Source organism: Amphibalanus amphitrite, unplaced genomic scaffold, assembly GCF_019059575.1.
Source record: "Amphibalanus amphitrite isolate SeventyFive unplaced genomic scaffold, NRLGWU_Aamphi_draft 002622F_arrow, whole genome shotgun sequence".
NCBI classification, from domain to species: domain Eukaryota; kingdom Metazoa; phylum Arthropoda; class Thecostraca; order Balanomorpha; family Balanidae; genus Amphibalanus; species Amphibalanus amphitrite.
Window position 1 is genome coordinate 526 of NW_024884031.1, and position 25,785 is coordinate 26,310.

General features: G+C 46.7%; 1 protein-coding gene and 1 long non-coding RNA gene across 2 annotated transcripts; one reads left to right on the forward strand and one right to left on the reverse strand.

Annotated features, from left to right (window-relative positions):
* Window positions 1–1,034: 1,034 nt before the first annotated feature.
* Window positions 1,035–20,592, reverse strand: LOC122377204 (atrial natriuretic peptide receptor 1-like). The gene is made up of 13 exons (XM_043357163.1): window positions 20,469–20,592; window positions 19,901–19,972; window positions 15,832–16,006; window positions 15,008–15,206; window positions 14,419–14,553; window positions 6,351–6,463; window positions 5,673–5,824; window positions 5,291–5,389; window positions 4,418–4,562; window positions 3,948–4,046; window positions 3,540–3,632; window positions 2,905–3,007; window positions 1,035–2,353 (listed from the first exon to the last, which is right to left on the reverse strand). Exons 1-13 carry the CDS (start codon window positions 20,571–20,573, stop codon window positions 1,960–1,962), a joined length of 1,884 nt encoding a protein of 627 aa, XP_043213098.1. The 5' UTR covers window positions 20,574–20,592; the 3' UTR covers window positions 1,035–1,959.
* Window positions 11,746–12,672, forward strand: LOC122377205. Its single transcript, XR_006255815.1, has 2 exons — window positions 11,746–12,419; window positions 12,621–12,672. It is a non-coding gene; the product is annotated as an uncharacterized LOC122377205 (long non-coding RNA).
* Window positions 20,593–25,785: the final 5,193 nt, after the last annotated feature.

A 25,785-nucleotide genomic window follows, 5' to 3' on the forward strand; every position in this document is an offset into this window, starting at 1 on the left:
AAGCGGCCAACGGCGTCTTCTCAAGTCCCGATATGAGAAACAAAATAGTTGCCTCGTGTACGACTAGGGTATTTGATGGTAACAAGGTTAAGCGATGATGGATGTTTACTTTATCATCTTCCACCTGTAGGTAAACAAAGAAAGGATTTTCATGAAAAAAGCTTTTAACTGCATTATTTGGTAACTCATGGAACTGAAAAGTGGCCAAGATGAATGCATGACGACACATTTGAATATAAATAATGCTTTTTATCCAGATGGAAACAATTTATGGCCAATTGGGGGGTGGCCACTTTGCCCCGGCCACTTTGCCCCGCGCATACCGCCCGAGACAAAAATATTCCAGCATAGCTATTAGTGGGGTAAAAAACATTGAAATTGGTAAAATACATGTACGATAACCATGCAATGCATGGACAAGAACGCTTATAAAAATTCCAAACGGTTATGGAATAACATAACATTTAAAAATTGTAAACATAGTTGGTAACCTGGCAAGAAATGCTTTTCCGTGTTTCACAGAACAATGGTGATGGACCTGAAACCCCGGTCTGGCTCATTCGAACGACCGTGAAGAGAAGTATAATTGGAAACCATAAATTGGAACTGACTAGTGATGTCAATTACAGAAAATCGTAATACCGATACCAAACCAAATACCAACCAAAACCATCAGGAAATACCGAAACCGAACCAACTTGAGAAGATGAGGAAAAATACCAACTTTTTACCGATTTTTCAACCTTGTATACATTAGCAAGGGTTCATAATACCAACAAAATACCAAAAACAATCGGATTGAAATACCAAATACCAGCTTGGTATCGGTTTGGTATCGGTATACCAAAAAGTTGGTATCCGATTGACATCACTAGAACTGACGCCAGCTATGAAGGGCTAAAACGATGGGTGGCCGCTTTGCCCCGGGTGGCCGCTTTGCCCCACTCTCCCCTACATAATAGCGCAGAAACTTGATCGTAAATAAATAACAATGCATCCAGTATCAAAGACTCGCTCGATGTTATTCAACAACAAAAATAATGTCAATTTATTTCACATGTTAAAATATGTTCTACAATACAATCGCGACAGTCAACGCAACACATATTTTCACGTCAACACAGTACATTTACTGTGACCAATGACCAGTAACCAGTGACCGGTAGCCGACCGGGAACTTAAATAGTCCGGGCAGTACAACTCCAATTTTCAACAACGTTCATCACATAATTCTCAGCGAGCTCCAGTAATCTGGACGCGCTGAAAATCCCGTCTCGTCGGAAAGAAAAGACAGCAAAACAGCGATAGCCTGCCTCATAATTCGGTCGGATCCGGACAGTCGGTCGTTGGATGGTTTCTGAGACTTTAGCTGGTTCAACGTCACTTCGATATTCGTTTCAAGACAAACGGAGATTGTCAATGACAGTGACACGTTCAGGCAAACATCACATGCGGCTTGTTAAAGCCGCAAACATCTCACAAACATCGGTTGAACCCTGACAATGGGTTATATGACCGTATGTATACATCATGTACGGTTTACAAACAGTGTCTAACATCGTATACGCAAATGTATTTACAGTGTTAAGTAAATAAAACGGCTGCGTTTTTCTGCCCTGTTGTAAATGACTGATGGGCAGACGACACATCACATCTCACACTGATTTTTCGCGTTTCACTCAGAAGCACACAAAAGTGAGATTTACTTCGAATCCCACAACTCTCATTGTTTTCGACAATGAGACGATATGTGGGGTAATACAGCCACGTATTTCCTCTTCTCGAAGACAGAAGACGTTATCGTTTATAGTTTCTGTCCTTCTAGAAAGCCATCTCAAATGCTCAGTTCCTAACATTTCAAACCCTTCACATTCCAAACATCTAACACATTCTCAGCTTGCGCTCTGGCCCCGAGAAAACTTGTACCCTGTCGGGGATCGAACCCACGCCTCCACCATCTCAGATCCTCGTCTCGCTATTACCCGGGGCGCTCGCCAACAGCGGCTCACTCTCAGTAATATCCGATCCACCCGTATCCAGCTCAAACCTCGGCCTGGGGTGCACGCTGTGGAGCGCCGAATCAGAGCGCGTGGCGTGGTCAGTGACCGTCACCGTCAGCCAATCAGCGCTCCGCCCCATGTCAAGGTCACCCGCCGGCGACGCTGATTCGTCGTCCAGCTCGTGGATGCAGGGACAGGAGCGGCGCTGGGCGTCGCAGAGGCAGTCGGAGGCCAGGTTGGACTTTTTTAGTTGTCCTAGCTCCCGGCGGCGGTCGGAGGCGAACCGGAGGCGACGGGGGGACTCCAAGCTGTATGTGCGCTCCATTCCGGGAGAACGCGAGCGCAGCGCTCCGCTGCGAACACAAAATGGCGTTACGAAACGCGGCAATACAACAAATGGTAGCCTTGGTACATAAAAACACGGATGTCTAAACGATAGTAGATCGAAATGTTTGCGGTCTCTTATTGCACGAACATGGATAATAGGACCTGGGTAGTCATCATGATCAAATCTACTTAGATAATCTTTACAAATTGTGCTCTAATGCTGCTAAAAACCCTTCCATTCCAGACTGGTTTATTTTATTTCCAAGCGCGACCTACACGTCAGATAACATCGCCCACGGCTTCGCCGGTCAGGTAAGCATGGTTATTTCCGGCAGTCCTGCCCGGCCTAGCTTTGCGTTCCCCAGCATCCCGGCTCAATCTTGGGGTTCTGGCTAATACAGCTTAGAATAGATATTTCTTAGATAGGAGGACAGCGCTCCCCTTCAAAACACAAAACATTCCGATGGTTTCAATAGCCTCAATCATTGTCTTGGTATCTCTGTGACCTGGCAAGTTCCTAGAAACCTGGCACTGTCTGAATGTTTGGTTACACGAATATAGCGTATGGCGAACCTACCGTAGCTGCTGTTGTTGCTTCATTTTGGTGATGTTTTGTCTCCTTCTGGCCTGTCTCTTCTCATCCTCACCGACCAGCCAGTAGGTGACTACGTCTCCCTTGCCTGAAAATATGAACCAGATGATAACACCATGCCGAATGGCAAACTGGTCCTATCTGAGTTTTCTCCCTAGCGCCAATGTATGATCTATCTGGCTACATCTGCCTCTGCTTCTCCAACCACCGTCTCAAGAGTAGAATAAACAATGTTGAGGATTATCAATAGACAGGTGTGACATATTATAGTGCATGTATGGCCTAAACTTTTGAACTTTTGAACAATCGCACGCGAAGGCCCATGACTAAGCAATAAATGCGAAACGTTGGGTAATTTCTGGCGTTTTTCCCCCTTTTAAAATGAATTCAAAAGTTTAGGCCATACATGCACTATAATATGTCAGAATAAACAATAACGTTTTCAGCAATTTCAACGTCTGAACAGCCTAATAAGCCATCGACCACGCCGGAACCTCGCCAAATCCACTGATATGCATGATCTCAATTGGCAAGCGAGCTAGTGTCTTCGCTTGTTACCAGTAAAAAACATCGGCCATCCGCTGGACGTGACCCCGTACCGTCCGTCAGCCCTCACTTACCTTTCAGATAGGTGGGTCCCCGCTCCTCCAGATTGTACCCTCCGAGTCGCATCAGAACGCTTCGACAGGAGGCGCTACAGTGGATCCGCAGAGCTGGTAACATAAGGAGTACAGTCACACAACTCAGTCACACAAGGTAATTGGTGACAAAAAAAAGACGAATAACTGTCACCTAATGTGAAACGTCAAACAAAGCAAAACACTCACAGAGTAAAATAAAAAGATAAATAAACACCAAAAGAATCGCCCTGTCACGCACACAGGAGGCCTCAGCTACTCAGAGCTACTCAGAAAATATTTATTCATTTATTGAGCATAACAAAATATTCACTTCAACTGAAATTATCTATGATGTGATACATTGTGCAATGAACGCACTATGTGTCGTCATTTTGTGTTTTCACTTACGACTGCCTGTGGATTCCATCCTAGATGCGGTGTTCACTGTATCTCCGTACAGACAGTAGCGCGGCATCTTCCTACCCACCACGCCGGCACATACCGGTCCTGTAAATACAGCACAGTGTCATCTCGCTCAGCACAAATACAGCACAGTGGTCAGAGCACACTTCCAGTGTTGACGCATTGACAGTGTGCGACAAGGTCTGATCCTGTGCGAGGGAAACACATCAGCACTACGCCAGCACCTGCATACTACATGTAGCTCGAAACACAATAGCAATGCGTATTATATGGTAACCGTAAAGTGTATCGTTTCATAAATTAATACAAAGTCAGTAACTCAGTAGTCACTAATGCAATATGCATAAAAGCTGCGGTGTAAGGTATCTTGCAAGTGCCATAAAGGGATCGCAGATTGGAACACCTATTCAACCCGGAAATTTACAACCCTTCCCTGTTCACCAACCACAACTAACCGGTGTGTATTCCGATCCTCAGCATCAGCGTGTCCTGCGGCCGGTGTCGGATGGTGAAACTCCTGATGGCCTCCAGCAGGTGGAGGGACATGGAGGCGACCTCGCCGGCGTGCTGGAGCCCGTTCCGCACCGGCAGACCGCTCACCTGGGGTGGAGTTAGGGGGGAATATGACGTCACAAGGGGGTGGATTTGTATAGACAGACCGCATACCTGAGATGGACGGTGTGGCGGAGTTAGGGGGACGTGGTATGACGTCATGAAGGGGCCGTAACGGCGGGCTGCTCTCCTGATGACCGGTGTGGGTTAGTTGGTGTAGGCGAGGGACCACATCAGAAGCAGACTATAGTTATAACGCCATCACCAGACCACACAGGTATGCCGATAAAAGGTGAACGGCATGACGTATTCAGAATAGCATTATGCGGTCATCAAAGGCTGCAATTTATTGAAAACGGTGGCTTGTTTCTTTTTATTGTCAATTAACACAAATTGTCATGGTTACGCGATCTAAATTTTGATGCTCTATATTAGCCGTTTTTACGACGGGCTATCCGGCGAATGCACCAAATTACATAGGTGCCAAATTAGTGACCAAATCTGCACCTAATCTTTTTTTTACAGCAAATATCTTCATGTTATTAATTTGTTCCAGTGTTTTTCGATGATGCTTTCTGATAATATGACAAAGGTGGCATATAAGCAATTAGTGCAACCCTAGCTGATAGCTTCTAAGAGATACACTGAACCTAATTTGACCAAATCTGCACCTGATCTGCACCAAATGTGCACCAAATGTGTACCAGATGGCCGTCGTGAAAACGGCTATTAATAACCAATTTTTACCGATGCTAATGAAGATGAAGTGGACTTACCACCATGTAGGCGTCTCCGATAGTTTCCACCTTGTAGACGTCATAGTTGTCGATGATGGAGTCGAAACACGTGTAGAGATCGTTCAGAAAATCCACCACCTGCGGAGAGACGGAACAGTGTCAATGGTGAATGGTGTGAGGTTGTCAGGCTGGCTTTATTGTTCCACTGGAAATATAGAAGTTACAGTATTTCAGACCTACCTTAGGGCCAGGTTAAGCCGAGACTAATTCTTCAAATTGCTCAGAGACGAATTAGAAACCCAACTGGGAACGCCAGTGAAAATGTGCTTTATTTCAGCCCTCGGGTATCTGCAATACGATTTATAATTTAGGACCACGGTATCACCGATAGTTTGGCTCGCTAGAGTCTAACACCACTTACCTGAAGCGGCGTGCTCTCTGCCGACATGGCCGTGAAGCCGACGATGTCGCTGAAGTAGATGGTGACGCTGTCGAAGCTCTCCGCCTGCACACTCTTGCCGCGCTTCAGCTGATCGGCCACGTAGCGCGGCAACATCTCGTGCAGCAGCGCCTCTGGTGGTGGGAGGGCGAACTGTTAGTTCTGAGAGGCAATGATATGGCGCTGACTGCTGAGGTAAATTGACAAGTGTGGAGACATCGGCTTTACTTCTGTGCTCATTAAAACGACAAAAAAAGCTTCTTCCCATGACTCATAATAAATCTTACGAGTGGCAACTCCGTGTGGAAGACAATTACGAGTATTTGTGCAAACTAAGAAAAATCTCGGCATTGCTGAGCTGCCCCCAAACGACATCTACTTATGCTCTTGTCGCTAGATGGCGGGGTGAGTCAGCGCCTGAAGTTAGACTGCACCGCATAGCCAGCCCGACTCGAATGGGCGCGCCGCAGCTCAGCAAAGGATCTCAAACTAATTCTTGCAGTAGGTTCCGTTACTCATGTAACTGGGAATGATTAACAGCACGGGGTAATTTCATTACTATTTTCTGAGAACGATTATCGCTAGGCAGTGCACAGTTTACCGTCTCCTGTTCCCGATCATGCGCTCCCAAATACTATCGCTCAAGAAAATATGACTCACCAGTTTTCTTTTTCTCGACGATGAGCAGGTTGGTTCGCTCATCCACCAGCACCTCCAGGTTGTTGGTGTACTTTTCCATCATCGTCAGCATGTTGTCGAAGATGTGCGGCTTCCTGGAAAATTGGCACCGGAGATTGATCAAATGGCGTACTTGCGGCGACCGCGAGGATGAAAGACTGTGAGCGCGATTTTAGTATCATTGACTTAGGCCATAATAAGCACGACCACTTTATTCAACCCTTCCCTTACTTTCTTTAAACAGTACAGCTTTTTTATAGCCAGCACTATATATCGTCTACTTTCAGAAGGATAGGGGATCAAAACAAATGGAGTTGCGCATAAGAAAACCAACATTGGACATATTTACGCTTTCGGTTTTCGCGTAAGTTTAACTTTTATCATAAAAACGTTCCAATAGGATAGATCAAGATCATGCTTGCCTGACTCGCATGATATCTTCACCTAAAATATTATTTATATAATAAAAGCGTTAGATGATAATCATAGATAACATGAATCATGTTATCTATGTGATAACTTAACCCTCGCTGTTCCCGCTGGCATCAATTTACTGCAGTGGTTTAGGTGACCACCAGCGTGGCCCGCGTGGGCCCTGTTTTTTGCCGCATCTGCGCAAGAAATGTTATTGTTTTGAACGAAAAGCGAGCCGAGGGACATGGGACGGAGTGAGTAATGTATTTTCTTTAATTGCTCTTAAACTCTTCTTAAACTCTTCTTAATTGACAGATGCTCCTCCTTTCTGTCTGCAGGAAGTAGAGCTTGCAAATCGATAGCTGTTTGCATGAGCGTCACATATCCATGAAGCCACTGTCTCACCTTCTTTGTCACTGTTTTGTGGAGAACTTCATCTGCCTTGACCCTTTCGGACACATCTTCTTCCAACAGTTCAGCTCCTGTCTTCTTCAATTCCTTTAGAAGAACATTATAGCTCTTCTCCTTGGTTTCTAACTGGTATGCGGCACCTTTCGGATTTAATGTGACCTTTCTCCCACTCCTTCTAGCGAGCAGTGCTGCACCACCTTCCTTCGTTTCACCTTCCAGACCTTCCATCTTCTTACTTTCATCCATTTCAAAGCAGTTTCAAACAAAAAATAAAAGAAAAGTAAACACTACAGGTACAGGTTTATAGGTCGTTGGAAGAACTGAAATAATATGAGGCAAATAAAGTTCTACTCGGTGTATAGATTGTTAGTTCGGGTCATCTAACTACCTACAGGTTCAGAAATTGGTCCCAACGTTCATCTGGTTTTGTTCGGATTGGGGGATTTTTTACTGTAGCAGCATGTGGATAGGACATCAGTTTTCCTTTTAATTCAGTATATTCATCCAGATCCGCAATGCCACGTAAAAAACTGAAAAGACACAACACGGTATTATAACCCTCGTTTCCTCAACATTCCTGCGCCACATTCGCAACCAACTGATAACTGACTATAATATCTGACTAGAATGTTTTTGTTCACTCTTCAACATAACAAACTTAGGCAAAAAACATCATCTAATCATAAACAAAAGCATACATACCAAAATATTAAAGAAAATACATTACTCACTCCGTCCCATGTCCTGGCTCCCCGACGGGGAATCGAACCCCGATCTCCCGCGTGACAGGCGGGGATACTCACCACTATACAATCAGATCACCGCCCAGCGATGCAGATGATGGAACCCCATGTTTTCATTCACTGATCGTGCCTGTACTGGTCCATCACCGGACAACACCGGAGCACAAGGAAATGGTTTACGCCATTCTGGATCCACAGTCTGATGGGACGTTCATAACTGAGAGCGTCTGCGACAAGATCAAAGCACCCGGAGTGGAAACTTCTCTGGAATTGAGTACGATTACTGGGAAAACCGAGGTGAAGGCGAAAGCAGTAACGGGACTGGTCATCGAAGCGCTGGACTCCAGCAGTGAGATCAGCCTCCCCACAACGTACACCCGTGAAGACATGCCTGTAGATCGACAACTGATCCCAAGGCGTGAGACAGCAGCAAACTGGTCTCATCTGAGAGAAGTAGCTGAGAGTTTGCCTCCCTACTACCCGGAGGCGTCGATTGGTCTACTCATTGGCTTGAACTGCAGCAAGGCCATCAAGCCTCAGGACATCGTGACAGGAGACGACAACGCGCCGTGGGCAGTCCGCACAGCGATGGGCTGGGGTGTCGTTGGCCTCGCTCGCGGCAACAGAACGTGCTGTTTTGCATCGTGCGATGGTGCGGCGAGTAGGCAGTGTCACTTCACGCTGAGGACCCGAGCGAGGGAAGTCGGGCCGTCACATTTGATTGAAATGTTGGAGACAGGGTTTCAGGACCAACCTCAAGAGAAGAAAATCTCACAACAAGACAAGAGATTTGTGGATCTAATGGAGACACAGATGCATGCCACAGAAGATGGTCACATGGAAGCGCCACTTCCACTGAAGGACCCAGAGGTTGTGCTGCCAGACAATAAGAAACTTGCAATGCAAAGGCTGCAAGGGTTGAAGAAGAGATTTGAAAGGGATCCAGGATTTCAGGCAGAATACAACACATTCATGACAGAAATGCTGGAGACCGGAGTCGCTGAGCCTGTGCCTGAAGAGGAACTTGGTGGAGCCGGCAGCAATGGAGTGTGGTACCTGCCGCACCATGGGGTCCGTCACCCTCGTAAACAAAAGATCAGGGTGGTCTTTGACTGCAGCTGTGAATTCGATGGACGGAGCCTAAACAGTGAGCTCATGCAGGGACCGGACATGGCCAATAACCTCTGCGGCATCTTGACTCGATTCCGTAAGCTCCCCGTGGCTCTCACTTGTGACATCAGAGGGATGTTTAACCAAGTGAAAGTGAACCAAGAACATCGGAACCTGCTACGCTTCCTCTGGTGGAAGGATGGAAACCTGCAGGAAGAACCGACAGAGTTCAGAATGACTACGCATCTGTTCGGGGCAACATCGTCCCCATCTTGTGCGATGTTCGCGCTGAATAAGACAGCTGAGCTCTATGAAGAAGAGTGTGGCCCAGAAGCTGCAGCCTTCGTGCGCCACGATTTCTATGTGGACGACGGATTGATCTCAACTCCGGACAAGACGTCGGCGTGTGACCTGGCTGGAAGAGCAACAATTTTGTGTTCCAAAGGTGGTTTCCAGTTGCACCAATTCACCTCGAACGAGCCGGATGTCATCGCCAGCATCCCCGAAGAAAATCGATCGAAGAATCTTCAGAACAAGGACGTCGTGGACGAGTACAAACCAGTGGAACAGGCTCTTGGACTTTCGTGGAACATTCAAGATGACACGCTCCTTTTGACAGGAGACCTGCCCGACAGACCAGTGACTCGACGAGGGATTTTGTCTACCGTCAGTTCCCTATACGACCCCCTGGGGTTGGTGTGTCCCTTCACGTTGCAGGGAAAGCAGATACTGAAGCGACTCTGTTGTGATGGCGGTGGATGGGATGAGCCGGTACATGAAGAGTGCTGGCTTGATTGGAAAGCAGACCTGGCTACACTTTCCACTTTTGCAGTGCCCAGGTGCTACGTTCCATCCTCATGTCTGGTGGAGTCCTACGAGCTGCACAACTTCTCAGACGCCAGCCTAGAGGGGCTCGGGGCCTGCAGCTATCTGCGAATGAAGACTACCGATGGACAGCTCTATTCGTCACTGGTGCTGGGGAAAGCCAGAGTAACGCCGAAACGCGTGACGACTGTTCCAAGGCTGGAGCTGGCAGCGGCACTTCTTTCGACAAAAACCAGCCAGTTCCTGAAGCAAGAGCTGAATATTCCGAACCTGAGAGAATACTTCTGGTGTGACAGCAAGGTAGTATTGGGTTATATCGGAAACGAAGACAAACGTTTCCACGTCTTCGTGGCGAATCGTGTACAGCAAATTCGCCAGTACACATCACCTGATCAGTGGGGATTCGTATCCTCTGAAGTCAATCCAGCAGACTACGCTTCCCGCGGCCAGAGGGCGTCTGACCTGAAGAAGAACGACATCTGGTGGAAGGGACCCGAGTTCCTTAGGAAACAGGACGAGGAGAGGACGCCTAGTACGTTCGAAGTCCCTGATGACGACCCAGAGGTAAAGAAGATGACGACGCTTGCAACTGCTGCTTCCGTTGCACAACAGTTTGCGAGTCTGAAGGAGCGGCTGCTGTACTTCTCTGATTGGTTCAGAGCTCGTAGAGCTGTTGCCCTCTGCATCAAGTTTGTGAGACGTCTCCGACATCGGATCAAATCGAAGACGACGAAACCAGAAGGAGATGAATCCGAGGAGGGCTTGTGTGCTGAAGATCTGCTGAACGCAGAAAAGTTGATCCTTCGACAGGTCCAGAAAGAAGACTTCAATGAGGACGTGGCTGCCCTTTCAGCTGATGGAGAGCGATCTGGTGACCCCCGAAGAAAGAGAACCGTTGGCAGCCTGCGAGGACTAGATCCTTTCGTGGATCAGGATGGGCTACTTCGAGTAGGAGGACGTGCTCGAAAGAGCAGCTTATCAATGGAGCTAGCTCACCCGATCATACTACCGAAACGAGGACACATTACAGACCTGATTGTTCGTGAGTGCCATGAGCGAACTCACCACAGTGGAAGAGAGATGACTCTGAATGAAGTCAGACAAAGAGGTTTCTGGATCGTGCAGGGAAGATCGGCAGTTGTGAGGATCATCCTCAGCTGCGTGAAGTGCAAGAGGTTACGTGGAAATCCCTGCACTCAGAAGATGGGAGACCTGCCTATGGAGCGTTTGGAGGCGACGGAACCTTTTGAAAACAGTGGAGTGGATGCGTTTGGCCCATTCTTTGTAAAGGAGCGAAGAAGCGAAGTCAAACGGTGGATACTGCTCTTCACTTGCCTGAGTTGTCGTGGGATCCACCTGGAAACTGTCAACAGCATGACAGCAGACGCCTTTCTGAACGCATATAGACGATTTGTGTGTCGCCGTGGCCCTGTGAGAAAGCTGTTCTGTGATAACGGCACAAACTTTATTGGCGGCAAAAGCACATTGGAAGCAGCCATGATGGAGATGGAGAAGGGGAAGATCAGGCGAGAGCTGCTGAAGGATCAATGTGATTTCATTGAGTTTTCCTTCAACGTCCCGTACGCGAGCCACATGGGCGGCTCATGGGAAAGGCTCATCAGGTCGACAAGAACAGCATTGACTAGTATCCTGGACGGACACAGTCATCATCTGGACGACGAGCTGTTCCGGACGTTTGTCGCGGAAGCCGAGAACGTCGTCAATAGTCGGCCCATTTCTGTTTGTAGCATGACTAACACTGATAGCGTAGAACCTATCACTCCAGCACAGCTACTCACATGTAAATCCAAGGTCCTTCTTCCTCCACCTGGTGTCTTCTGCCGTGAAGACGTCTACGCCCGTCGAAAATGGCGGCGCGTACAACATCTGGCGGACGTATTCTGGTCGCGATGGCAGCACGAGTACGTCCCCACTATGCAGGAGCGACGGAGATGGATCGACAAGGAGCCTAACATGAAGGTCGACGACCTCGTCGCTGTGGCCGATGACAGTCTTCCGCGCTCTCAGTGGCATCTGGGACGTATAGTGACCACGTACCCGAGTGCGGATGACTTGGTGCGTAAGGTGCGAGTGCGGATCGGCGCAGCCGAATACGACAGGCCAGTGCATCGTCTGGTCATGATCATGAGGGCGCACGACGGAGATTCCCGGTCGGGGAGCCTCTGAACGCCTGGTGAGCGGACGACGAACTAGAGGTGCTTGGCGTAGGATTAGCGGTCCACATGCCGTGAAAGGACAGCTGTGAGAAGTGTAAGATGCATTGAGACCGTAGTCTATAAGGACTTGATCCTTGGAACAACTTCTGTTTCATGGTCACATACTTGTTCGTGTAATCGACGTATCTGTTAGTGTTATCCGAAGAGAAAATTCTGTTGAATTTTGGGGAGCCATGTTCCCGCTGGCATCAATTTACTGCAGTGGTTTAGGTGACCACCAGCGTGGCCCGCGTGGGCCCTGTTTTTTGCCGCATCTGCGCAAGAAATGTTATTGTTTTGAACGAAAAGCGAGCCGAGGGACATGGGACGGAGTGAGTAATGTATTTTCTTTAATATTTTGGTATGTATGCTTTTGTTTATGATTAGATGATGTTTTTTGCCTAAGTTTGTTATGTTGAAGAGTGAACAAAAACATTCTAGTCAGATATTATAGTCAGTTATCAGTTGGTTGCGAATGTGGCGCAGGAATGTTGAGGAAACGAGGGTTATAATACCGTGTTGTGTCTTTTCAGTTTTTTACGTGGCATTGCGGATCTGGATGAATATACTGAATTAAAAGGAAAACTGATGTCCTATCCACATGCTGCTACACTCGCCCTGGCAGGGCATTTTTCATAACACGGCCTGGCGGGGGGGGTCGATGCGACCCCCCCCCTCGCGATTGGCTCCTATGGCACCTAGAAACACCAAATTTGGTAGGTAGGTGGGCCCCCTGGAGTTCTCGCCCCTGTGCAAATTTGGTTGCTCTAGGTCAATATTTAGGGGTTTTTTTGGGGTATAAATGTAAAAATTTCGCTAAAAACAGGTCAAAAGTTTTTCGCTTATAACTTTTGATGTAATTAAGATAGAGCAAAAAGAGGAGCACCAGTGAACTCAGCACGTCAAGGCGCGTCGAATGATATACTTTTTAGCTTGCTTACGTGTACTTAAAGTTTTTCTTAAATCTTAAGTAAACTTAAATTAATAAATTAAGTTAAAGTTAACCAAATTGCATCATATCGCATATCATTCGATTCGGCTGATCACCAGGAACACAATGATACCATGTTTTAAGCTCTAGCGTCATTATGTGCCAAGTTATTGGCAAAAACGTCATTTGACCTCAGTTGACCTCATTTGACCTGACCCATGGATAAATACTCCAAACAAAGAAGCACCAAGTGACCTGCTGTTAAGTACTGTGGTTTCAAAGCACAAAAGTGATAGAACGAAGCGGATATCTCCAGTATTTTCCGAATTTAGTATTTTCCCATAGGCCTAACATTACGACGTAATGACCTCTAACTGACCTCAGGTCAGTGACCTCAAAAAACCCGAACTATATGTTATACAACTCGATGACCTTAGCACATCCTGAAAGGTTGAAGGAAATCAGTGCAAAACTGTGAGTTGGACAGGTGCAAAAAGAAAATTGAAATTTGACCATGACCTTGTACCGGTTTTTCTGACCTGGTGACCTGACCCAAGGCCACCCGGACCTGAAATTTTCAGGTCATATGTAAAAAGGTTGCCCCATAGACTGTGCCAAATTTGGCGGCGCGCAGCGTTTTTACGCTATTTTCGAAAAACCTTAGGGGGGGGGGTCGCATCGACCCCCCCCCCTGCCAGGGCGAGGGTTAAAACAAATTAAAACTTCTTTAAGGGTGTGTTAAGTATCATAGACCACTATATATCTACCACTATATATAGACCACTATATATAGATATATAGTGGTCTATGTAAGTATGTATACTCTATTCCGTTTCAAGTTTGCAGCCGAAGTGCCCTGCTGAAAGCAGTGCGTGATTTCTGTATATACAGCTCTTACATTTTAAGACGCAAATTCTTTAGCGGAGGAGCGATCTGCCGAAGAAACTCCAACTGCAAGCTTGATATGGAACAAACTATATAGTATGCCGCCGGCATGGGAGCTATTTTATGGTACTTTCTGGGGGCTCCCCACAGCTTGCGTCTGTTTGACTATCCGACTGATAACTTCCCAAACCCATAAACTTAGACCAGTTTATGAGACACGTTCGGGGTTCATATAATTTATCGCATGTGGACTTCAAACCTATAGACTGCTCAATAAAGCTGCTAAGCCCACTAGCTAATCCGTTGCAGGGTTCATTATCGCATATTTCAGAAAATAGAACACTCCGAAGTCGATCGCAAACGAGGCGAGTTATGTTAGTTGTATGAATGCAAAGATTTCTCTTTATGTGTAGGTATCGTGTTTTGTTGTGAGCTGGTTATGCTTGTACAGACCTACGAGAATACCTACGAGTATATGTGCGTGCTGAAGGAACGCTCGTTCCCTTTTTACTCACATTCCCTTCCTCATGGGCCTGAGTTTGTTTCTGACGGCTTTGAAGTCTGGCCTACTGTCGGGGTCCTCGGCCCAACATTCGGCCAGCACCACCCTCACGCAGTCGAAACAGGTGTCCAGCATGTGAATCGGAGGCCTGTGGACGGGAACAAGCACCACACAAACCACACTAAATTCAGCGATGACTCATGTAATGTATTGCACTAGTAGATTATGGAGGCATTATAATACCGTTGTCAACTAGCCCTAATGAATCTAAACAACATTATTTTGATCACATTACGAGCTACTTTTCGAATAATTTTTCTATCAATGGTGTTGAAAGCACGCATTAGAGCATAGGAGTTCATTCAAGACCTAAAATTGTGCCCGCTTTCAATGTTGTCGATAAGCAAGATAGTTTTATTTTCAGAGAGTGACACAAAACCTTGCTTTCCTGAAACGAATTACAGTAATAAAAAGAAGTTACATCGTAGTGTGTGTACTGGTATTTAGCGGAGCTGATGAAAATGATGCGACTCATTTTCATTTTGTCTTGTCCGTAACGCCGACACAAAAATACACGTCTCTCTGAAGACACCCTTCCGCACCTGAACACGGGGTTGTTGTTGCTGCTGCGTTTGATGACCGACTGCAGCAGCTCCAGAGGGCCGAGACCCATACCGCTGAACGGCGGACTCCTGCTGTGAATTTCATACAGCACCATAGCGAAGCTGTAGACGTCAGCCTTCTGAGATCCAGCCTCGGCGCCGCTACAGCGCAGCTGCTCAGGAGCCTTGAACAGCAGATCTGTGGGACGGGGGTAGAACAGGGTGGTAGATTAGGGTGGGGCAGCGGTAGAGCAGTCCTAGAAAAGGGTAAAACAGCGGTAGAGAAGGGGTAGAGTAGCGGTAGAGAAGGGTAGAGATGGGGTAGATAAGGGGTATAAGGGGGTTAAAAAGAGTGGAGTGGGGGTAGAGCACTGAGGTAAAACAATGTGGTAAGACGGGGTAGGTCAAGTGGAGAGGAGGCGGTAGAGTAGGGACAGGAAGAGAGGAGGAGAGTAGTCGAGGTACGGGGGAGAAGGGTAGAATCTGCAGCCGGTACGCGACAAAATAGGGTCGGTCTTATAAGCGGGACTGATCCTCGTTATACCATCGGAGTCACTTTTTAACAATTGTCTTCACAACTGTTGATATCTATGGCATAGTATTGGCTGGCAATAATCGAGACGATGCATTACTTTTGGACTCAAACTTCTAAATTTCAAATGTACGCCGTTCTCGCAGAAAATTTGTTTTTGTACCTAGATAGGTGATTTAACGAACGATGCCACGCAGCTGGTGAGAAACAGCTTTTTTCTGTCGTTCGAGCCATTCTAAAAATTAAGTTACGAGACGAGCGCGCTGGCTTTGTGTGACCGGTCGGCACTGACCTTCGCACTTTTGCCGCACGTCTTTTTCCGTTTCGAGGTGCTGGTCGCTTCGGTTAATTATTTCTGCCAGTCCGAAATCAGCAACCTTGACCACCCAGCGGCTGTCGACCAGGCAGTTCGTTGTTTTCAGGTTGCCATGGAAACGCAGCGGCGAGTCGTGCAGGAACATCATTCCCTGGAGGGGAAAGAAAAGCACGGTGAGCTGAAACATTGGTCAAAGAACAATAAATCAATTAGGCCTTACAAAACATGCATGTACATCATTAGGCGGCGGAACGGGGAGGGCACCGGAGCACCGTGCCCCCCTTTGATTTTGGCATTTTAACATTAGCCCTATGGGCGTTGCCGGGAAAGAATGGGACCAAAAGTCGGCAGTGCCCCCCTTAATTGAGGGTGTTCCGCCGCTACTGAGTACATAGCTAGGCTTGCGAGCCAAATAGAAACCAAAGCAAAGCTGCGCCTTACGTTCAGTTATTCGGTTTCAACGTAGTTCATTGACTGCTAACAAACAAATACATAAAAACAGTTCTTAGGAACTGGGTCCTTATCTGTTTTTCGTATTTAGAAATAATTTTAATTGAGTTCATTTGTAATTAACATTTGAATGGTGCATTGGAATCCGTCAAAAATAATGTGGACAACCTCAACCAGTAGAGCATTGAAATCCCGGTGTTGAGAGGCCGGGTTCGAGTTGTTCCAGTATTCGATATATGAGACTCCTGTCAGGGATGGTCTGTGGTTGGTGGGAGCAGCCGTAGCCAGTCAAAGTCAGTTGAGTGAGACATATCGTGTCTGACTTTGATGGGTATACTAAATCCAGGCATCCAAAGCTCCCGGTACCCGGAGAATAACATTGTCCGCTCGGGCAGTACCTAACGGTCGGGCTTGCACAAGCTCTGCTTAGCGTGGTTTTAGGCAATGTCAATTACCCGGTCAAACATTTGCAATATTTTATATTATATTTAGATGAGATATGTATATCAAATGAGTACGGTTTCAATGTTTAAAATTGATCCAGTAAATCTCGCGATGTCCAGGAGCGGACTATGCCCATGCCACTAACTGCGGTAGCCGTTACCTTTCAAAAAGAGTTAACCGAGTGTCGTACGCGGTTTGTATCTCCATGCTGTTTGCTAAGGTAAACAGCTTAGCCGAACAAAGTCCTATGAGCATTACGCTTCATAACTTCGACAGCGAATGCATGTATTTATTTATTTAATCTGTTTTGAAAGCCGTTTCCTTCATTTTATCTACAAAACCTTACTTTACCCTCGGAAAAGGATGTTGATTTAGGAATTCTCCAAACTACAAGTAGAATAAAAATGTATATTCATTTTCAAATGGTGCACGCCGCACGGCTTCTATAAGTGACTTTTTGCTATATGTCACGTAAGCCATGCTAGGAACGCCGAGAAAACTCTCCACAAAGTTTGTAACTGAATCGAGTGCCTTCGAGAGGAGAGAGAAAGACAGCACACCGTTCCGTGCTTCTATCCTCAGGATACTGAAATCCTTCTCCACCACGCCGCAACCCCCCTCCGGGCTGGACAGGCAACTTTATCTCATGCGGGCTGCTCCCTTGGAGCGGCACCGCTGCTCCCGAGGGAGCGCACCCCGTAGCCGGGTGCAGTGAGTGCCTTGGGGCTGGGTGGCCTGTCTTCGGACGGGCTCAGCCCCGGCGACTCACTAGGGTGCCTGCCCAGACCAATGTCTCCCCCTATATCCTATCATCCTCCCGGCTCTGAAATGGTCTTACTGGACCGAAAGGGCCTAACCCAACAAAACAAACAAAGAAAGACAGCAACCGAGAGAATCTGAGGCAAAGTTTCGACTGCTTTTACAATTACTGCTACGGCTGCTTCGTCTATCACTAGCCTAACCATGCATATTGCATGGTAACCTTTGAAAAAGGAACCTTCTCAGCTCCTCCAGACGATTTATGCGAAAAGAAAGAAGACAAACTAAGGGCTGAGCACTTGGGTCCAGTATCTATACGCCGATCAACTTCACACGAGAATAAGAGCTCAAATATAAGCACCGGCTGCTACTTGCTTTACTTTTCCTAGACCAAATTCAAAAGCAAGTTGGAATGACACACATCCTCTGAACGTTATTAATGTGGGTCATTTATAAAAGTTGGCAAAGCTTAGTGTTTCGCTAAAACAGCAAATGAATAGACCTGCGATCAACCTTCAACATGCGCCTCTAAAAACTCAGGTGTCTACCATTTATGTATATAAGCTTCCCACTGATGTAATTAAAAGGACCCTCCCACCTTCAAAAAAGTTAATGATTTGGCATGAAAGTGATGTCGCTAGGCTCAGAAAGAGCGAAAACGAATATCTACCAAATTTTATCGAAAAATATTCACCGGTTTTCAAAATATTCGACTTTTACTTTTGTTTACTTTTTGGGATATTCGCTATTCCTAGCGACTTTATTTGAAGGTGCGGCATTTGTTGCGCGCAAAGCAGCATATACCACCGCGTGCTACCAAAGGTTTTAGTAAAAGATTTAACCCGGCAGTTGCTGGGGTATTTCGCCACCCACCATTTGCTGGGGGGGGGGGGGGCGTTAAACGCCCCCAGCCGATAACTCGAGAACCAATAGGCGCAGCGAAACGCACGAGGCGGCAAAGGAAAGAGCGCGACGAGACGCTTCAGATGAGTACTTTAAAGTTGAATTTTGAGGTCACAGGTCGGGTCAAGGTCAGGTCAAACACCTGAAATCGGGCTTTCAGTAGCATGGACTTCAGGGCTTCGCAATGGGCGCCTCTCGTCATAAACTCTGTCAAAACGGTGCACAATCCATCATATAAGGCCTACAAGAGTGTCAGCTCCATGTAGGGGTCAGTCAAGCATAGGTCAGGGTCAAGGTCAGGTCAACCGGGTAGGCACATATCCCCGAAAATCAAAACTGATATTTGCAACCTGTGACACATGTTTTATAGGTAATTTGGAGCGTAGAACACGATGGTGACATTCATTTTATCATATGTGTACGTGTTTGCCTCAAAAAGTTGAATTTAAGAAATGCATGTATCATGGTCGTGAAGTAGTCACGAAAAATTGCCAAGATTCAGTTCAAGATTATGGAAAATGCGGAACGATAATCAATAATCGAAGATAGCCATTTGATTGATCATGGTATTGGCAGTCTAATGGCGTTTACGGCATGTCTGTATGTCTATTCTGTGATTTTATATGATTTTTTGAACATATGTCGTTTTTGGTCGAAAACTCAGAAATCATGACGTCACTAAAACCTCGATATCTCAAAAATTTTCCGACCGATTTTTTTGAAACTTTGTCACAATAAACTTCAATCAATTCCCTACAAGTACCCAAGCCGTTTTTATGCTATGGCCCGGCGAAAAAAGTGGGGGCGTTTAACGCCCCCCCCCCCCCAGCAACTCGCGGGTTAAAAATCGTTAGATCTCCGCTGACGTCACACATTCAGAGGGGTATTCAAAAGCATTAGCCCCTCTGAATCAAAACGCTGCAATTTTGAAATTCAATATTTCCGATTTAAAGCATTTCTCGATGTTGTGAGTGCCGAAACCGGTAATTGTGAGCCAGGGACCCCATTTTGGCTATCTCAACTCAAATCTAATGTTAAGGTGGGAGGGTCCCTTTAAAATCGTCAATCAGCAGGGACGATTTAACTAAAAAAAAAAAAAAAACACGCGAGGCTTACAGGACGGCCAAGAAGCCATTCAAAGAACGATAAGTCACACGTTTTCATTGGTAACATAGTGCTAGCGCATTCAGTGCCTTTTCGACGTGCTGCAACGCTGAGGCCTGAAGTCTAATATCAACGTTTCAAAGGCATCCGGAAAGACACTGAATGCGCACTTGCATCAATAAAAACACCTGCTAAGAGTTTTACTGCGTAGAAACTTCTGCAGCTGAAGGCAATCAGTGCATTGATGAACTGCTTTACAAGAAATAACCTGTAAATGATTTCATCCGGATGTCTTGCTCAAAAGACCAGCACGGCACTCAAAAGGCCGAGTATGTGGTACAGACAGGTATATAGCAAGGAGCTGAGTATTTGCGGCAGCACGTACCCTTATGATGTCGAAGACCATTGAGGCAATGAACATGTTGTCCAACTTGACGTTAGCGTTCTCCAGAATATCCTGAAAGGAGGTCGTCATGGTGAAGGGTATGTTGACAGGTCAATATTACACAGACGTGAAGGAAATGGGCAACTGCGCTTTTAGGATATTTTTGTCGGTAAATGGTTAGGTATATGTCATGCATTCTACCATTTCACGCAATTGGCCGTTTAGTGACATGTACGTTATTTAGTATGCTTCGATCATTATTGCTACGCTTGATTACCATTTCCAGCATTGGGTATTATACAGGAGCTTGGAAATACACGAGCCGCATACTAAGTTGAAAAAAAAGATTTTAGTCATAAGACCTACGCTGTCGGCTGTAGAAGTACGAAGAAGCTTCCTGAACATTTTGCAAGCCATCCACAGCTCTACAAATCAATAGCAAGGAAACAGCGATTGGTACAAATACACGACAATAATTTAGCATATTAATCACAAAACATTTTACACAACATGAGAGAAACCTCCAACAATTCACACTTCAACCCGGGCCGTTGTTCTTATCACTTACCCTCAGGCTTCCACGAGTGCAGTAGTCGGAAACGGTACACAGATGAGGTGGATCCACACAGGCGCCGATAAACGGGTTCAGATTGTCGTGGCGCAAATCTCGCATCTGTGGAGAGCAGAAAATATCAGTCAATGGAGCCCTGCATCCCAAATTCTACAACTCAAGCAGCTTTTGTGGCTGATTATAAAAAGCAAGACAGTGCATTAACCCGCGCGGGGCTGGGGGGGGTAAATTTTACCCCCCTCGCGAATTTTTGCGATATCTCAAAAACGGCGGCGCGCAGCGCCGCCGAACTTTCAGTACCTTTTCTTACATCAATTTGACACGTTCCCTGAAAATTTGAGCGAAATCCGTCGGAAAATGTTTGAGAAATTGACGTTTTAGTGACGTCATGTTCGCCATTTTCGCCTCAAAAACGGCAAAAGTTCAAACGCCGCTAACATCTTCATTTTTAAAGGAATCAAGACGTAACAAAAAAGGTTATACGCAATTTTACTTTGTCTATCAAATGGCTATCTCGGTTTTTTGAAAATTTTGGATTTTGGCCTAAATTTTTTTCAAAAAACTGACTTTTTTGGGAAAATTATTATAAAATCCAAAATTTTGAGTCTATCGAAAAAACCGGAATATATGTCAGAGAAGTGGTCTATGTGCACCTACATACCAAATTTTAGAAGAATCGGTTCAAAAATGTGGGAGTTATTCAAAATTTTATGACGTCACGGACTCACGACACACAATTTTTTTGAAAAATGACTTTTTTGGAAGTTCTAGACCTCGTACGGAAACAAAAATAGCACCATTCGATTCGCCGTGAAAAACTGCATCAGATAGATACCTTTTTAGGCCTTAACAACCAACTTCAAAATTTGACCTCACTTGACCTGACCTTGACCTGACCTCGACCTGAAATTCATCCAGAGGTGGTTCATATCACTTATTGAATGTGCCTATCCCAGTTGCCATATGCGCTGCCATATGGCTTAGATCGGTGAGCGGAAGCTCCGTGCTTTTCGTTTATTTTAACGGTTAAGAAGTATCTAAACCGGAGAACAAGTGTGCCCAGGTCTGGCGACTACAGCCCGGAATCTTGTGAGTAACAAGCCTTTGCGCAAGGTCGTCACGGCTGGACGTATCGTTACGATACAGCATCTCGTGTAGTGCGCCGAGTTTGTCACCGCCCCGCGTTGCGATCGGATGACCGGACGAAGGTCACGTGAGGTGAAGTCGACACTAGCGACATCTGTAGTACGGGAAGCGCACTGGAAGTTTGAAACCCTGCTACTGGAGCGCTGTAAGCCAGAGGGCGCTGAAAGGAAGAGATGGGGAAGTCGAAACGCAAAAACACTAGCCCGCTAGAAAAAGACAGTGGGAAAAACAGGAGGACAGAGGAAGAGGACTACATACTGGAAGTGGATGAGAACAGACAGGATGGGAATGGCAATGAAGATGAGAGTATAGCCAGCCTAAAAGAGTTCATTCGCAGCGAGAACGCCCGTAGCAACAGAGCGCTGACGGAGGATATTCGCAAGTACAGTGAGGAACGAATCACCGCCCTGGAAAACTCCCTAAGCTTTTCTTTGGCTGCCAATGAGACGCTGGGGAAGAGACTGGCTGAGCTGGAGGCCAGAACCAAACAGACGGAGAGCGATTTCCGTATGTGCCTCAAGCGGCTGACAGAGTTGGAACAGGAGCAGGATCGGCTCCAGCAGAGGGAGCTCCGTGACTGGCTAGTGTTCAGCGGGCCCGCCATCCCTCGTCGGTCGGGGGCCAACAAGAGAGAAGACGGCTCACGCCTGCTCGGCACCATGCTTCAGCAGCTCATGGGTTTCAACATGGACATGCAGCAGGTGGCAGAGCTGCGTCGGGAGGAGAGGCAAATCTGTGTCCGCTTTACAACCTGCGACGCTGATTCAGACCGATACCTCCTGGTCAGGAATCGAACAAGATTGAGGGGTACCGGCTTATACATCAGAGAAAGGCTCACTCCCACCAGGCAGCAGATTTTCAACAAGCTAATGCAGCTGAAACGAGAAGGGAAGGTCAACACGGTATTCACCAGAGACGGCGTCGTGCACGTCGTCATCGGCGAGCGAGACCGGCCGCGTCCCGTGAGATGTGACGCGGCCCTGGAGCGTATCAGCCGTGAGGTGGCCGAGCTGGCCGAGGCTGGTCGCCCCGGACAGCCGAGCCGCCGAGACTCCCGCTCCGACGAGACCACTGGGGCGAGTCGGAGCGACGGCGGACGGGAGATGGCGCACTCCCCTCCACGGGGTCGCGACCATGTGGCGGCAGGACCAGCTGGAGCCTCCACAGACACAACACCGGTCCGCGCTGCCGAAGCCGCCGGACGGGGAGCGGAGCGCCGGGAAGGCGCGGAGCCGGGTGGCTCCGTCGTCCGCGATGAGGAGGAGGCAGAACTGGCGCGCCGACGCCGCTCTCCGTCCTCGCCTGGCGCTGGAGATCGGCCGGAGCGGGGGCGCGGCTGCTCGCTGCCCGGGGAGCGGGGAACGAACCGATCTCCGGACACGTTTGGCAGAGGCGGAGGTGGCTACGCTGGGGCAGGTGACGGTGACGGGGGAGAGCGACGTGGAACAGATGTCTCCACCAGCCAGTCGGCAGTGGCGGAGGCTCCCCGGCTCGCGGCAGGTGGGGCGTCTGTCCGACGCCGCTGTGGTGCGGACATACGTCAGTTTCTGAACGTGCACAGTAAGTGTGACTAGATGGCAGACCAGAGTGTGAAACAACCACTTTGAAAAAAGACAGCATGTACATGAGCGGTAGGAATCCAAGTTCTGCTCAAGTTATACATTTTGTTTATAGCTGTATAAGTGTAGCTGTTTCGGAACGTCGCATATTAAGTGTGATGAAATGTGATCGGTTGACTGCTCGTTTTGTTTTAGTTCGTAGTAGGATAGCATGCAAATTGACTAGTAACTGGGTACTCGAGTGTCACATGGTGCTCCATGTTCGAAGTAGCCATTTAAATCATGCGCGTACCGATAACAAGACACAGCGACTTGCTGAGATATGGTTACATGCTTCGCTTAAGTCAGTGAACGCAATTAACGTACTACCTGTCTCGGTAGCATGACAAGCCTAAACATAATAACTTGTAATATAAACGGTTTGGCCAGTGACAACGGGCAGGTTCCCAAAAGGCGTAAGCTGTTCACTTGGTTGAAAGCCCATCAATGTGACGTGGCTCTGCTGCAGGAAACGCACTGTTCAAGTTCAATGGAACGTTTATTCGCCCACGAATGGGGTGGTGACAGTTTCTTCTGTAACGGTACCAGCAGTAGTAGAGGTGTGTGCATCCTAGTCAGAAGAGGTCTCGACTTAGACGTTAAAGAAGTACGAAAAGATGACGAGGGCAGAACAATTTTCTTGAAAGCTGTACTGGAAGGCAGGTCAATTTTGCTTGGTAGTATTTACTGCCCAAACATAGATGAAGTCGAATCAATAATGCGAATTAACGATTGGCTGAGCGAAATGCATGCAGATAACGTCGTGCTTGCAGGTGATTTTAACGTAACATTAGATCCATCTCGAGATCGCGAGTGGCCAAATCAAAGAGTGATACGCGATTATTACGGACAAAGAAACAGGGCGGTAAAAGAAACGTTAGACGAGTTCCGTCTTGTTGACGCTTGGCGAAGGCAGCATCCGAACGATATCCAATTCACATTTACCAGAGGTGATTCCCGGTCTCGATTGGATTATTTTTTCATATCTGACCACTTATGCATGCCAGGGAAACTAGTTGCATGCAATATAATGCCACCATTCTTAAGTGACCACAGAGCAGTACAGCTGAAGGTTTGTCCAGCGAAGCAATCCAGAGGTCCAGGATATTGGAAATTTAACAATTCTTTACTGGCAGATGAAACGTTTGTACAGGAGCTCGGTATGTTCATTAAAGAAGCAATAAAAAGTAACGATACTGCAGGAGTCTCTCGCGTACTTCTCTTCGATACAGTGCTCTGCATGACTCGCGGGAAGGTAATCCAATTCGCCTCAAGGCAAAAAAGGTTAAGAAATGAACGAATTGTTAGTTTAGAAAATATAATCGCTAGCAAAAGTGATGCCAATAGGAACGATGAGCAGCTTCAGAAGGCGGTCGAGGAGAGAAATGAGTTGATAGAAGCCAGAACAAAAAGGAACATGTTCAGGTGCAAAGTAACTTGGGCTGCGTATGCGGAAAGATGTTCATCATATTTTTTCTCTTTGGAGCAACGAAAAGAACGTTCACGGTTTTTACCAACCATGTTCTTAAATCATTTTACATCTACAGGAAAACTTTCCGAAGATACAGATCAGATGTTGAGTGAATGTTCAGTCTTCTTCGAAAAACTTTATAAGCGTGTGCCTCCGTCGGACGCAAACGTCTCGTTTTTAGATGAAATTGAGGAAATATCTGATGCTCAGAGGCAAGAATGCGATGCAAAACTGTCAGCTGCGGAATTAACGGCAGCCCTCTTGTCCTTGAAGCTAAACACCTCACCTGGACCCTGTGGCTGGACAGTTGAATTTTTCAAGAGTTTTTGGGACATCCTCTGTCCGCTGTTTCTGGCGGTGGTAACGGAAATATTTGAGCGAGGATTTCTACCCGAGTCATTTTCTACAAGCGTCACAACGCTTATTCCTAAAAAAGGGAAAGACAAGAGAAGGGTGGAAAATTTAAGACCAATTACCCTTCTGCCAGTGGCGTACAAAATCATAGCAAAAGCAATAGCTTTAAGGCTAAAGAAAGTGATTAATGACATAGTCCACCCTGATCAGACAGGATTTCTAAAAGGGCGCTTTATTGGAGAAAATGTTAGATTAATAATGGATTTGATTGACTTAACAAATAAAAATAAGACGAGAGCAATGCTTATGCAATGCGATTTTAAAAAGGCGTACGACTCAATTAGTTGGCCCTATCTGAACGATGTTATTAAAGCGTATGGGTTTGGACATCAGTTTAAGAGATGGATGTATGTGTTCTACCCATCTGGATCACATAGTACCACCAGGGTAAACGTGAATAACTTCTTATCGCCGAGTTTTCGAATTGAGCGTGGGATAAGACAAGGTTGCCCTCTGAGCTGTTTGATATGGTTAATCTGTATGGAACCGCTTCTGAGAAAAATACGTGCAACGAACTCAGTTCGAGGATTCCAAATTTTAGGGAGAGAAATAAAGTTATCAGCATACGCAGATGACTTACACTGATCCTGGACGGGTCTGAATTTTCATTACAGAATGCAGTAACCTATTAAAAGAATTTAGTTTAGTTACAGGACTACACCTGAATGTTAGTAAGACCGCCTGC

Bases quoted from the DNA above. Each gene is read 5' to 3' on its own strand.
- LOC122377204 (XM_043357163.1), bottom strand. From the start codon at position 20,573: ATGCGAGATTTGCGCCACGACAATCTGAACCCGTTTATCGGCGCCTGT. The intron at 5,390-5,672 runs GTAAGTGGTGTT...GTCTCTCCGCAG, and splicing joins CAGAGAGCACGCCGCTTCAG to GTGGTGGATTTTCTGAACGA. The intron at 4,047-4,417 runs GTTAGTTGTGGT...CTGTATTTACAG, and splicing joins GAGGATCGGAATACACACCG to GACCGGTATGTGCCGGCGTG.